This window comes from Amblyomma mixtum, chromosome 2 (assembly GCF_055824585.1).
Source record: "Amblyomma mixtum isolate Tamu chromosome 2, ASM5582458v1, whole genome shotgun sequence".
In the NCBI taxonomy this organism is placed as follows: domain Eukaryota; kingdom Metazoa; phylum Arthropoda; class Arachnida; order Ixodida; family Ixodidae; genus Amblyomma; species Amblyomma mixtum.
In genome coordinates this window covers 237128730-237143026 of record NC_143013.1, presented here as the reverse complement: position 1 = coordinate 237143026, position 14297 = coordinate 237128730, and the positions used below count along the sequence as shown (strand labels likewise).

Genomic DNA, 14297 nt, shown 5'->3' with positions numbered 1-14297 from the left:
TTCATGACGATCGTGGCTGCGGTGGCTTGCCGGGGCGCCGCGGGAGCACAGTGCTTGTGATTCAGCGCCTGGGCTGCTGACTGGCTAGGCGAGCTCCCCGCCGTTCCGGCTGCGAGCATGCTGGCGAGCGCGGGAGGCGTTGCCCCGGCGGTGCAGATGTAGGCTTGGCTTAGCGCGCCCGGCGTGGGCGGCCAGCCAGATGCTGATGTGCCAAAAAACGGCGCAGAACGCTTGGAATTTTGATTACCAGGCGTACAGGCGATGAAGTAGCGCTCCTGTAGACCGGTTGGTGGCGATCCGAGGTCAGGAACCTGGACGTAGACGTGATTTTGCTGGAGCTCGGTGTGCGCACAGCCGATCACGGTGGCGCTGGTGGCGCCCTCCGTGGAATGAACAAACTGTAGTATCTGAAGAGGGGTTTATTGGCAAGTTCGAAGGACTGGCAGCGAAACGATGGCGCAGGCTGTTCGAGTAGCGGCGGCACCAGAACAGAACCAAGAGCGAGCTCGAGCTCTCCACGCGCGCGGCCGCCGGAATCGGAGGACGCACAAATCGCTTCGTCGTCGCTGGTGCTGGCGCTCTGCCTTCTTCATTGCAACTGCCCCGGCGAAAACAGGGAGCCATCCTGGCGACGCAGGGCGAGCAGGTGACGATGGGGTTGTAGTATGGTTTTAGCCGGCTCACGTGAACAATTTCGCGGCCGCGACGGCGGTGGTCCGAGGAAGGCGTGACCGGTTCGACTGTGTAGTTCACAGGTGAAGTGCGCTGCACGACACGGTAGGGACCGAGGTACTTAGCCGCAAACTTGGGTGCAGCCGGCACAGACAGCCAGACGAGCGAGTCAGTTGGAAAGTCATGGGTGGGCTTGCCTTGGTCAGTCTCATATTTGCGGAGGCTTTCAGTGGCGGATGTCAACGAGCGAGCCAGCTGGCGGCACTGCTCGGCATGACGGGCAGCGTCGGAGAAAAAGGTGCATTCAGAACTGGCGGGGTTGTAAGGAAGGATAGTATCCAGAAGACAGGAAGGTTCACGGCCGTATAAAAGAAAGTAAGGGGAAAATCCGGTGGTGTCCTGGGAAGCAGTATTGTATGCATAAGTTACGAATGGTAGGACTTGATCCCAATTAGTGGCGTCAGAGGAAATATACATGGCGAGCATGTCACCAAGAGTCCGGTTGAATCTTTCAGTGAGGCCGTTCGTTTGGGGATGATAGGCGGTGGTCGTGCGATGAACGGTGTGGCACGCATCCAGAACCTCGTGAACGACTTCGGATAAGAAAACGCGGCCGCGATCGCTGAGTAGTTCCCGAGGGGCCCCGTGGCGTAGGACGAAGTGATGAAGGAAAAAGGATGCGACGTCGCGAGCAGTAGCCGAGGGCAGGGCGGCCGTCTCCGCGTATCTTGTGAGGTGGTCCACAGCTACGATAATCCAGCGATTCCCGGCAGGCGTGCACGGGAGCGGACCATACAGGTCGATGCCCACGCGATCGAAGGGACGAGCTGGGCAAGGCAATGGCTGTAACGGGCCGGCGGAAAGACGAGGAGGTGATTTCCGCTGCTGACAGGCAGTGCACGAGCGTATATAGCGGCGGACAAAAGTGTACATTCCGCGCCAGTAGTATCGCTGACGCAGACGCTCGTAGGTTTTCAGCAATCCAGCATGTGCACATTGTGGGTCGGCATGGTGATGCATACAAACATCAGAGCGAAGGTGGCGAGGGATGACCAAGAGCCATTTGCGACCATCCGGGCGATAGTTGCGGCGATACAGTAGAGAGTCTCGAATGGTGAAATGGCAAGCTTGACGACGAAGTGACCGAGGGAACGATGCCGTAGACGGTGCGCTGAGGAGGTCGAGGAGCGAAGAAATCCATGGGTCTCGTCGTTGTTCGAAAGGGAGGTCCGTGGCGGTGAGAGCGGCCAGCGTCGAGTCGGATAGGGATGAAGCGGACGCAGGAAATGGCAAAGGTGAGCGCGACAAGGCGTCAGCGTCGGAATGTTTGCGGCCCGACCGATACACAACGTTAATGTCATATTCCTGCAGACGAAGGGTCCAGCGGCCGAGGCGTCCAGAAGGGTCTTTCAGTGTAGTCAACCAGCAGAGGGCATGGTGATCAGTAACAACGTCCAGGGGGCGGCCGTATAAGTAGGGACGAAATTTTGTTAACGACCACACTATGGCGAGGCACTCCTTTTCTGTAACAGTGTAATTGGCTTCCACTTTGGTGAGTTCACGGCTGGCGTAAGCAACAACGTATTCTGAAAAGCCCGGTTTACGCTGCGCAAGGACTGCCCCGAGGCCGATGCCGCTGGCGTCGGTGTGGAGCTCAGTAGGCGCGCTGGGGTCGTAATGGCGAAGGATCGGTGGTGAAGTCAGAAGACGACGGAGCGTATTGAAAGCATCGTCGCAGGTTGAGTTCCAAGCAGATAGCTTGGTGGGACCATTCAAAAGCTTTGTAAGCGGCGCAATGATAGAGGCGAAGTTGCGCACAAAACGGCGGAAATACGAGCACAGGCCCACGAAGCTTCGCAGCTCTTTAACAGAAGTCGGCTTGGGAAAGTGCGTGACAGCACGTAGCTTCTCTGGATCGGGCAGGACGCCATCCTTGGAGACAACGTGGCCGAGTATGGTCAGCTGGCGGGCGCCAAATCGGCATTTCTTTAGGTTCAGTTGGAGACCGGCGCCGGTGAGACAGGTCAGTACCTTGTGCAACCGCGTGAGATGAGTCGGAAAATCGGGCGAAAAAACGACAACATCGTCTAGGTAGCATAGGCAAATATTCCACTTAAGTCCACGCAAGATATTGTCCATCATTCTCTCAAACGTAGCGGGAGCGTTGCAGAGTCCGACGCTTTCCATATGCTGGTGGCCAAAAGTCCCACAACCGTCGCCTCCGTGTACAACCTGTGCCAGAGCTTCGATGAGTTGCGCAAGCAGCGACTTAACGCTCGTCGCCCGCCCGCACCTGCTGAGTCCATCTCCGGCCTGGCCGTCAATAGTGACCTTTTGGATCACATCAAAGACTTCGTGCGTCATGAGGTGGCCCGGCAGCTTTCGCTCCTCTCTGGCGCGCACTCTACGCCCCATACCCAGCACCTCCACCAAATGAAGAGGGGTTTATTGGCAAGTTCGAAGGACTGGCAGCGAAACGATGGCGCAGGCTGTTCGAGTAGCGGCGGCACCAGAACAGAACCAAGAGCGAGCTCGAGCTCTCCACGCGCGCGGCCGCCGGAATCGGAGGACGCACAAATCGCTTCGTCGTCGTTGGTGCTGGCGCTCTGCCTTCTTCATTGCATATCCTTTTCTTTGGAGGTCAGTAAATAAATAGTCGCCATATTCGCTTTTACAACGTCAAGGAAAGCTGCGATCTGCACTCAGCGCAGCGCCGGATCCGCATCGGCAGCTTCTCCAGTCCTCAAAGTGACGTCACGACCTCTCTTGACCAATCACGGGCGGCGGCGCGCCGCGCGGCGTGCCACGCGGCACAGGCCGCATATTTCTGCTAAAAAAGGCAATTCGCGCTTGTTTTTGCCTTATTTGGATGCGATATTCGAGCATACAGCATGAAAAACTATAGGACGCCGCTGCCAGCCAGATTTTCAAAAAAACTGCTTCAGTCTCCCTTTAACGTAAATGCGGGCAGTTTATTTCAGCAACGAGAGGCCGGACAAAACCTGTTTTTTTTTTTATCGAACGTTGATGTATATTCCGAGGCTCATGACAGGTTCTGTGAGAACAGCTAATGTGCAGATCACGCAAAGACCGGACAAGGAAAAACTTTTGTCGTTATTTATGGACGAAGTGGAACCAAATTTGGTGGATATAAGGAACATTTTATGCAGATTTCAGAATTGAATTGCATTTTTAGCAAGCTTTGGTGGTTGTTGACTACCTACAATTGACATCCTTATAATGTCCTTCCAGGGGCAATAAATAATTGGAAATATGCATGAATTTTTTTATTACAGTGTACTCACAAAGCCCGGTTCATGCAAAAAAAAAACAATTGTTTCTTCAAGTGCCCAGCACTCATGGAAATAAAAGTTACACACCTGCATGTATGCATTCGTGAAAACGTGTCTTATAAAAAAAATTCAAAAGATTATTCAACGAGTGCAAAAAAAATTGAGACTTTAATGAACTTACAGCGCTTAAAGCTTCATGCTAAAAAGCTCACTTATTCTTCTGTCATTCGTTATACAAATGCCGAAGGATGAAGGATTGCATTCGCAAAAACGGGAAAGGTAGTAAAATGAACATTGAAGTTTATTCCCTTGTTTGGCTGCTTGGTTTTTGCTTTTGATCAGACAACTGTGGCAGGGCAATACGAAGAAGCTCTGGTCTCTCCTTTTCATGGTGACGCTAGAAGGGCGACGCTCAGTAACATTAATTATGCAGAGTCTGCGATGCGCCGCGATGATCAAAAGCGCGATTCGCTCGCAATTCTCGAAGAGCAGACATTATAAAAACGCGATTTCTGAAATTTGCACATCGTATTTTGCTTCAATTTTAGTTAGGTGAAAGATACAGACCCCAGGCTTACGAAAGCAATTAAGTTGCGAAATAAAACTGTTTTGCCAAATTAGCAATTTTACTCGCCCTGTTCCCTCTTAAACTGGTGGTGGTTTGTTCGCGTTCCGGGTACTTCCTATACTTTTGCTCAAGACCGAGCGATAAGAGAGAATCAAAGAGAAACAAACAGTACAGAATGCCACAACGGCTGAAAACTGCGGTCCGAGTGTTTTCTCTATTAGTAACCAGGAATAAATACCTGTTTACATTTCTCTGGTTTTATTGCCAGTAAGGAACGAAGTAACACGCGAATCTTTCCGCGTCCTTTTTGGTGCTTTCTTGCATGCACTTTCTTGAGAACGCGGTAAGCACAACATCACATTTGAGCATTCGAGGCGGTGTCGTGTCTGTGGCATGCGAGGCTCTTCAGCAGTGCGAAGTCGGGCTTATAGCAGTCGTCGGGGAATTATCCGTGCAAGGAAATTCTCGCTCCGGAGGCGTCCATGTTGGTCGTGACGGCGGAGCTGCCTGGATGTATATCAGTCGGAGCTCGGTATCCTTTGGAAGGGAGTGAAATACGTACTAAGGCTCGAAGAGGCACACATGGTGTGTTTCTGTTGAACGTACTCTTGGTCGAGCCTTGAGCTGAAGAGTGCCTCGGGAACCTCATTCGCACGTCAGAGAGCTACTTTCGAGAGATTGGAACGCAAAGGACTGAAAGTATGAGCGATTGTACCATCTGATAATGTAGACGCATTTACACTACATTAAAGACGCGCTGACACATGTGCTGCAAGGAGCGCCCCACCCCTTTCTCGCGGCGCTGTTGACGTGTCCACCGAGAAGTGAGACTACTACTGCGCGTTTCCTTTCCTCAAAAGCAATTGTTTTCTAGCGCACCGGTTCTCGGTTGGGCAGACATACCATCGGCGGGGGCTTGCATGCTAATTAGCTTGTAACAAAACAGAGAGTGACCTGATCATGACGAGCTGGGCTGGCGAGCCGGATTTATTTCTTTTACTAGTTCTTTAGTTCGCTAAACAGCTACTGCCGCCACTGAAACTGGAGGGTATACACCACGGAAGTGACCCTGCCCCACAAAACCGTCATGCTGCCTGCTAACTTCCCTTTACCCTGTGTTTTACTTGGGTTTACTTGATTTTGTTAGGTTGTGGCCGAGTGCTCCACATTTGTAGAGCTGTGGGCTGCGAACAACATGCTCCCGGTTGTAACATATACAGTATTCTTATGCACGTGGAACGAGATTTTTGGCTGCTGAGTCGCTATGCCTGCACAGTAGCATGAACGTTTTTTTTTCACGAGTTTCCTCTGACTATCATACATAACCGGTGGCTTAATAGGATATTTTGAGAAGCAGACATTGAGCCAATCACTGAAACATCCATGTTGGACGAGGTTAGCACGAAGGTAACTCACAGTGGCGGAATCGGAAGGCACAGGCTGCTCTTTCAGCGCGTGCACCCAAGATAGTCGAGCAGGCCGGGCCATGGCTAGTATTCATTTGAAGAACTCGGTGGATATCTGGGTCATAGGAGTGCTGAAGCGGTAGCCTTGTGGCCAGAACATCCGCCTCGCATTCGGGAGGTACTGCGTTTGTTCGCCAGTGACGCGGAGTACCCACCGGTTTTGTTTCGTCCCGAATGCTTCTCTGCAATTCTGGGTTGAAATGTTTGGGAAAAGGCTCTGAAGGCAATCCATATTCAGGGAAAAAATCTAACTATGTTACCTCTCTCTATATACGGAGGCACTACCATGATTACCCAGGGCCAAAACAGTTTTAAAAGGTAATTTCTAATCACTACCAGTGACTTTAATTCAGCATATCTAAGAGTACAAGCAAGAAGATAAGTAGATTCACGGAGGAAGCAGATCAAAATTTGCCTTCCGTTAACTTCATACCGCATGGCAAGCCCGCTCGTACGGTATAAATATACCTTTATGCCTTTTTGGTGGATGGCGGACCGCATTTTCGTGCTCCTGATTTTTTGGTTGCATCTTAGTCGCTTCTAGTCTTTAAAGGCACCGCGTGTTGGGCTTTAATCTAGTTAGTTACACAAGTATTCATACTCATACACAAGTATTCTGGCGCTGTGAATTGGTGTCAGTATAGGTGGACACACTGTGCGGTTCCTTAATATGAATAACGAGCCGCCGCGGGGACTCAGTGGTTATGGCGCTCGGCTGCTGTCTCAAAAGACGCTGGGTCGGTCCCGGCCTCGGCGGTCGAATTTTGATGGAGGCCAAATTATAGAGGCTCATGCACTGGGCGTTGTCAGTGCACGTTAAAGAACCCCAGGTGTTCGAAATTTCCGGAGTCCTTCACTGCGGCGTCCAGCATAGCCTGAGTCCCTTTGGGGCGTTAAACCTCCGTAAAACATAAACCATTAATATCGATAACTGCGGCTAGAAGCGTTCATCGTGTGGATTTGATTTCTGTGCGAAAAATTGCCGCCCTGTTATATATCTCTTTTTTATGCATGGGCTGTCAGATGAAAGCCAGAGTTGAAGACGGCATCATACACTATCCGTTCCCCGCACCGTCCTTCCGGTCGGGGACGGTGTTTGACTTCATTCTAGAAAGCATCGAGACGCACGAGAACAAGACTGCATTGGTAAGCTTGCGTACTTTTAGCGGGAGTTCAGACATTGGTTCAGACATGGCTGATTTGAGCTGGCGCCGTCACGTCGATTATATCTCTGCTAAAGCATGCAGAAACTTGGGATTTCTTCGCCGAAATGCAAGCACTTTTCCACTGTCATGTCGTGACATTTTATTCAAGACTTATGTCAGGTCGGTTCTGGACTACGCGTGCACTGTCTGGGACCCGCCTACTGCTAGAGATAAAGATAAGTTGGAGAGGGTGCAGAGCATTGCCTCTCGTTTCGTGTCTGGCACACGCGGGGCTCGTTACAGTGCATCGCGTACGAAGGATGCACTCAACTGGGAATTGCTTGACACGCGCCGAAAGAAGTTGCGTCTGAAGCTGTTTCATGCTGTTTGTTATTCAACTGTTCGGGTTGAACGCGAAAGGTATGTGCAGGAGCCTTTTTATAGATCCAACCGTGTTGACCATGTTTTTAAAGTCCGCGAATTCGCGGCAAAAACTGAATTGTTTAAAATGTCTTTCTTTCCGAAAACCATTAGAGAATGGAACAGACTACCGAGCGATGTTGTGAGTGTGACATCAAATGATGCGTTCTTTCGTTCTTTAATGATGTGATGCGATTGTGATGTGTTCTTTTGAAGTGAGATGTACATGGTGAAAGTTTTATGCTTGTAACTCTGCCTGCGAGCGGAGGTGTCATGTGTGCTTCTTTGTTGTACATTGCACCCCCCCCCCCCCCACTGTAATGCCACGGCGCTGTGGGTTCCTTACTAAATAAATAAATAAATAAATTGTCGAGACCCCGCGTGTCCTCAGAAAATTCACTCCAATGAATTCAGTATCATTTGCTGAAGTTGGGCAGTGATGCTTTGTTTCGGCGCTGACAGCAGTAAACCTCGTACGTGCAATTTCCTGTCTCATATATGCTCCGGCGATAGAAGTAAATCACATACAATACCGAAACTATTTCCCTCGATGTATCGCGAATAGAGGAGGGATCTAGGAGAGAGCTCTCCTCGTGTTTCGAATGGGAGCGGTGCGGGTTCCAAGAGAAGGATAGAGGGTGCGAATGTGATTTGGACGCTTGCGGGGTTAAGACGGCTGCAGATGACACAAGCAAAGGGTAAGTAGAGGAAAATTGGAGGGTCCGTTGTCGAGGGGTAGACCTTGCAGAACGTATAGGGCGGCAATATTCATATATCATTGGACGAGCCTTCAGCATTGAACGAACATTAGAGATGTTCCAAACTACTCGAAGAAATTTGTAAGACGTCTTTAACAACTGTGAATCTGAATTCGAATACACATTGCTGCACCCTCTCATGCGCCTGCGATGAACCTTTTGCTGGGGCTTACTTCAATTTACTTCTAGCATCACGAAACAATGAAGCATAGGTGCCATATCTTACAGAGAATAATAAATTAGCGTTGTTCCAAGCTTCTAGTACGCTCGAGGTCGTAAGTAATTGTGTATACAGAGTGGCTAGTTTTTGTTGTACAATTCCCCTCTGTCCTTCAATAGATCTGCTGTTACCTCAACCTCAACATCTCCTTTACCCCTGTGCATTGCTACTAAAGGTTTCTTTACTTCCTCTTTCGTTAGTCATGAGATGTCCCATTGCGGTGCTTTACTGCTTCTCTCATCTGCGTCCTGGTTACATTGCCTACTGATAGATTTGTGTGTAATCATGTTAACTACTAAACTTGCTAACAATATTTTTACAGTTCACTTTCTAAGTGTCGAAGTTAAGCGCCCAATTATAATTAAAAATTGTAGCCTGCCGCAAGTTATAGCAATATAATGTTTTAAAATTTGCTTAACATGATTACTCTAGGCGTTGTGACGCAACAATTTCTCGCCATACGGCACGGAATTCGAAAAATGCGCGAATGTAAAGCTTACGTAGGCACAAAAACCCACAAAGGCCACTCGGTAGTATACTCGTCACGTTACCTTATATGTCCCGGCTGGAATAGCCAGCAGGGGCTGAAGGAGGGCAAAGAAGTTCGCGTGAGATGTGAACCTCCGAGTTACGTGTGCTCCTGGGTGCTCCTAGGCGTGTCATACATCCGCGAGGTTGTCTAATAGCGCACGTATGGCCAGAATATGTTGCAGCACTTTACCGGGCGTAATCGTGTTTTAAAAATTTTAAGAACTAATCCTACTTTTATTGATAGTCTGCGGGAAATCTCCAGTTATTATTTGGTACGTGGCTAATTGAAATTTGGCATTAAAACTGGAAGTGCAAAGAACGACGCTATCGAAATGGGAGGACGGCAGCCGTTTGAGAACTCTTGTATGCTACCTCTGGTGTCGATACTGCGAGAACCGAGGCCTTCGTTATCCAACTGTGCGATGAACGATTGGGGAAACGAGGAACTCCTTACAATATCTCACCACCCTCATCTCTTCTTATGTTGCCACATTGACGAAGGAGGTGCGACAGTATATGAACAGTAAAGCTGAGATTTGGGCGAGTTGGTAAGCATTCATGGTGAGTGAACAGCGCAACAAAGAAGGGACAAGGACAAGACAGCGCTTGCCTTGTTTTTGTTCCGCATTTGTTGCGCTGTTCACCTACAATGAGTGCGGTATATGGACTCAGCTCAAATACTTTAGCAAACAGGCCCTCGCTTGGCGAGCATTCCCCTTTCTTACCTATAAGAACGCCTCCACACCAAAACCTCCACATCAGTGCAGATCGAGGATGAGAGGCAGGTTTCGTACGCCGAGTTCATGGAAAACCTTAGGCGCTGCGCGGCGGGCCTTCAGCGATTGGGCCTCAGCCGCGGAGACCGGGTGTACATCGGCTTCCAAAACAGCATCGACGGCTTCATTGCCATGTGCGCCGTTGCATGCACCGGCGCCGCCATTGTCACTGGGAGCAGCCCCGAATTTGACGGTAAGTGCGAGTGGGCTAAGATAATGATTGGTGGCCTATATACATTTTTGTGCGCCGATGATGAGAAAAATGGGAGGGGGCACTTAAGCTACGTCTTGAGTGTACGGGGCGATGGCGTTAGTCGATTAATGGCCATATGCATGGAATTCGTCATTTTCTACTTTGCATTCATAGATCGCTGAGAGTCCTCAGACCGCTCCTGGCGAAGTGGTGCAACGGTTGAGCGATGCGCCACTGCCCTGCGATGGCAGGTGCTGCCACCGGTTGGTCTTGTGCAACCCAAATGGCTCTGATGATGACAAATCATTACTTTAACTATACTCCGTTTCATACATAGCAGGCAACGCTGCCAAAGCTAGCGCGCCTGTTCGTGCAGGCTAAGTCCGCATGCAAAATGTAGTTCGCTATACAACCAAAGCGAACACAAACATATTTCGTAGCGACAAGTCTTAAGCGCCGTGACTGGCACCTCCCGGACTTCGACTTACCTCTTGCAACATTTTCTTGCGGCGACTCGTCGAGATTTCTAGAAGCAAAAAGTACACGTGGCGGTGTGATACGCGATTGGTAGGGGGAATCGCTTCTACTAAATTCGCGCCCAAAGAGTAGTTCACACTCCGTGAAAATTACGGTCAGAGAACCGGAACACTTAGCGCCTCACAACTTGGACCATCATTTTTCAATGCTACCACATATTTTATACTGTTCTTTGTATTCGTCTAAACAATGACCGGAGTTTCGAGAAGAACGAATGATACGTGGCGGAGTAATATGGTTTCGCGGACGCACTACTTCAGCAGCCTCCGCAGCGTTGCCTGCTATGTGTGAAACGGAGTATACCACCCGCCATGGTGGTCAGCTTGCGCACAATCCGGTGGGCAGGTTGTGATGACGCCATATCACGTGACTTAGGTGGCCCACCTAGCTTGGCTGTCCTATGAGCCTTAACGCTATGCCGTTAAAATTTTTTTTTATTTTATTTTTATTTATGAATACTGTCAACCCTCATTTGAGGGTCATTACAGGGAGGGAAAGTGAAGAGACAAAGAAATGCACATATAACCATGAATGAACAAGCTTCTTTGAGCATACAATACAAGAGAGCATTGAAACACAATACAGTTCACACCACTGTAGAACCACCTGCTATACAAAAAGCAATATTGGATAATCAGTTACGCGCCCATCTACAAGAATCCCATGCCTAGACGGAATCCCCAAGTGCATTCAAGAATGCCGCTACACCTGTAGACTCAGCAACGTGAGCGGGCAGTTTATTCCAGTGCTCAATAGCATCCGGAAAGAATGAGCAGCGAAAGACGTTAGTTCGTGTCAAGTATGGCCGAATTGCTTTGTGGTGGTTAAGGCGGGAGCTTAGTCTACCTGGAGGCTGCAGATATTTTTCTTTATTGATGTTAATTTCTCCGTGAATGATTTGGTAAAGTATTTTTAATCTCTGCCTTTTACGTCTTTTTTCTAATGTTTCTAGACTACATGAGTTTAACATCTCCGTTACCGAATCTGTTTTCCTGTATTTTGAACAAATAAATCTCGCTGCACGTCTTTGAATCTTTTCTATTTCCGTTGAAAGAATCTTCTGCCGAGGAGACCATACTACAGACGCATATTCTAGGGAAGGCCGGATGAGAGATTTGTATGCTAAAAGTTTGACATCTTTCGTTGCTCTCCCCAACTTTCCTCTTAGAAAACACAGTTTTCTATGTGCCACCGCACAAACATTTTCGACATGATTGTGCCAACTTAGGTTGTGAGAAATTGACACCCCCAGATACTTGAATGTACTGACATTAACCAAATCGTGACCTGCAATACTGTACTGAAAAGAAATTATATTTCGTTTGTTAGTTATATGGGTAAATGTGGTCTTATTGAAGTTGATTTTCATTTCCCATTTCTCACACCAAAGAGCAAAAGCCTGCAGGTTTTGGTTAATGTTAATCTGATCTCCTTCACATGTGACAGGTGCATAAATGAGGCAATCATCCGCAAATAGTTTCAGTTTAACAGAATTTCCAACTGCACATACTACGTCATTGATATAAACTAGAAATAGCAATGGCCCCAGCACAGAACCCTGTGGTACACCAGAATACACATCCAAAAAGCCAGACTCGCAATTGTCAACACGTACCGCCTGTTTGCGTTTCGCCAAGTACGCTTCTATCCATCTAAGGATGTCTCCATTAATGCCAGCCCTTCGCACTTTCAGGAGTAATTTGTCATGAGGAACCTTATCAAAGGCTTTTTCAAAATCTACACAAATAACATCAATCTGTCCCCGGTCATCTATAGCTTTAGAAAGGTCATGTATTGTCTCAATTAACTGTGTCACCGTTGAAAACCCTCGACGGAAGCCATGCTGACATTCAGAAAGTAGTCCATTTGTTTCCAAAAAAATGATAATATGTTTCGCAATAACATGTTCCATTACCTTACAGCAGATTGAAGTAAGTGACACAGGCCGATAGTTGTTCATAAGTGTGCGATTGCCACTTTTAAATACGGGTATAACAATGGCAGTGCGCCAGTCTTGTGGCAGATAATGAGTTACGAGTGATTTTCGGAATATAATTACCAAGTAGAAGGACATCCATTCAGCATACCGTTTCAAGAAGCATGTAGGTATTCCATCCGGGCCGATAGCTTTTTTTTCGTCCAATTCTATCAGCTGCTGAAACACGCCGCTTTGAGTAAAGCTGATAGCATCGATAGACGTTTCACGAGAATGTGCTTCGTTGTGTGCGTCGCTTTGGCTCGTGTTTCTTGCGAATACAGATTGGAAATATTTATTGAAGTGGTCGGCCATATTCGTTTTATCTGCAATAAGTTCGGCTCCCACTGTCACCTGCTTTACTCTTTCCTTTCTTTTATCAAGATAGCGCCAAAATTTCTCTGGAGAATTTCGCAGAAAACCACTAAGAGTGTGATTGAAAAATCTTTCTTTTGCAGCCGATAGCAACATTTTTATTTTTTGACGTAAAACCTGTATGTCGTTGAAGTCGGCTTTCTTTCTACGCAATCTTTTCAACTTCCGTTTCGCGTGAATGATATCCCTGGTGACCCATAAGTTACGCTGCTTTGTTTTCTTAACTCTAGTTGGAACGTACCGGTCGACACAAGTACTGATGATAACTTTAAGACGCTGCCATAACCATTCAACTGATGCATTTTCAGAGGCACTTTCAAATTCATCAAAACAAGTTTCCAGGTAATCCAGGATGGATGTATCATCGGCCTTCCCGTACTCTTTGATTTCTACTCGAACCATAGGTTCCGCAGGAACGTTTACAGAAGTAAGCACTTTCACGAAAATAATTTTGTGATCAGATATTCCATCGGTGACATTTGTTTCAATATCTCCTACATTATTTGAGAGGAACACCAAGTCTAGTAATGACTGTGACTGAGGCGATATCCGTGTAGGTTGCCCAACTACTTGTCTCAAATTGTAAAAGAAAGCAATATCCAGCAATTTTTCCGCGCTAGAAATTTCTGTATGCCCAGGCGTAGTCAATCCCCAATCAATATGTGGCAAGTTGAAATCGCCAGTCATTATTAGGCGGGTGCTCCTAGTTACATGACTGAAAAGAAACTCATTTAACTTATCGAGAAAATCGGGTGAAGTATTCGGTGGCCTGTAAATTGCTCCTATGACGTACGCAGCACCAGAAAACATAATTTTACACCACACTGACTCCGGCATTTCGCTCGTAATCGTGGAAACTGAGAGCGATGACTTCACAATAATGGCCACACCACCCCCACGGGAATCTCGATCCCATCTGAGCATTGTGTAGCCAGGAGGAACAATGCAATCAGAAGAAACATCACTGTTGAGCCATGTTTCCGTTATGCAAACGACATGCGGGTTCTCTGAGAGCAATAAAAATTCCAATTCTGTGACCTTGTTAAGAATGCTGCGAGCATTCAACAGAACTATCCTGAGCTATGAATTACTTTCACTTCTGGAAGGTGACCCATTATGGCTGTCATCTGCTGTCTCCGATCCGTTGTGGGTGTTTCGAGCACCCTTACGTTGGGTCCGGCAGAGCAAACGCTCGTTTCGACTGTCATCCCAAGAGTACAGACGGTCATCTATCTTCAGTTTATCGTGAACCAGCGATACCTTTTGTCCGTTAGATCGTTCGACAGCAGCAGACTGCCACAAATTCCTCCGAACTTGTACAATATCTTTTGCGTAGTCATTGCTGACGCTAACTGACGTGCCTTTAAG

The 14297-nt window shown here is 48.0% G+C and overlaps 1 protein-coding gene across 1 annotated transcript in view; it reads left to right on the top strand.

The window, feature by feature from the left end:
* Window positions 1-7022: 7022 nt before the first annotated feature.
* The window catches only part of LOC149363042 (uncharacterized), a 33962-nt gene continuing 26687 nt past the window's right edge, over window positions 7023-14297 (top strand). Inside the window, exons 1-2 of the mRNA XM_089568425.1 lie at window positions 7023-7145; window positions 9841-10042. Coding sequence (XP_089424551.1) covers window positions 7023-7145; window positions 9841-10042 — 325 coding nt within the window. The remainder of the gene's footprint in view (window positions 7146-9840; window positions 10043-14297) is intronic.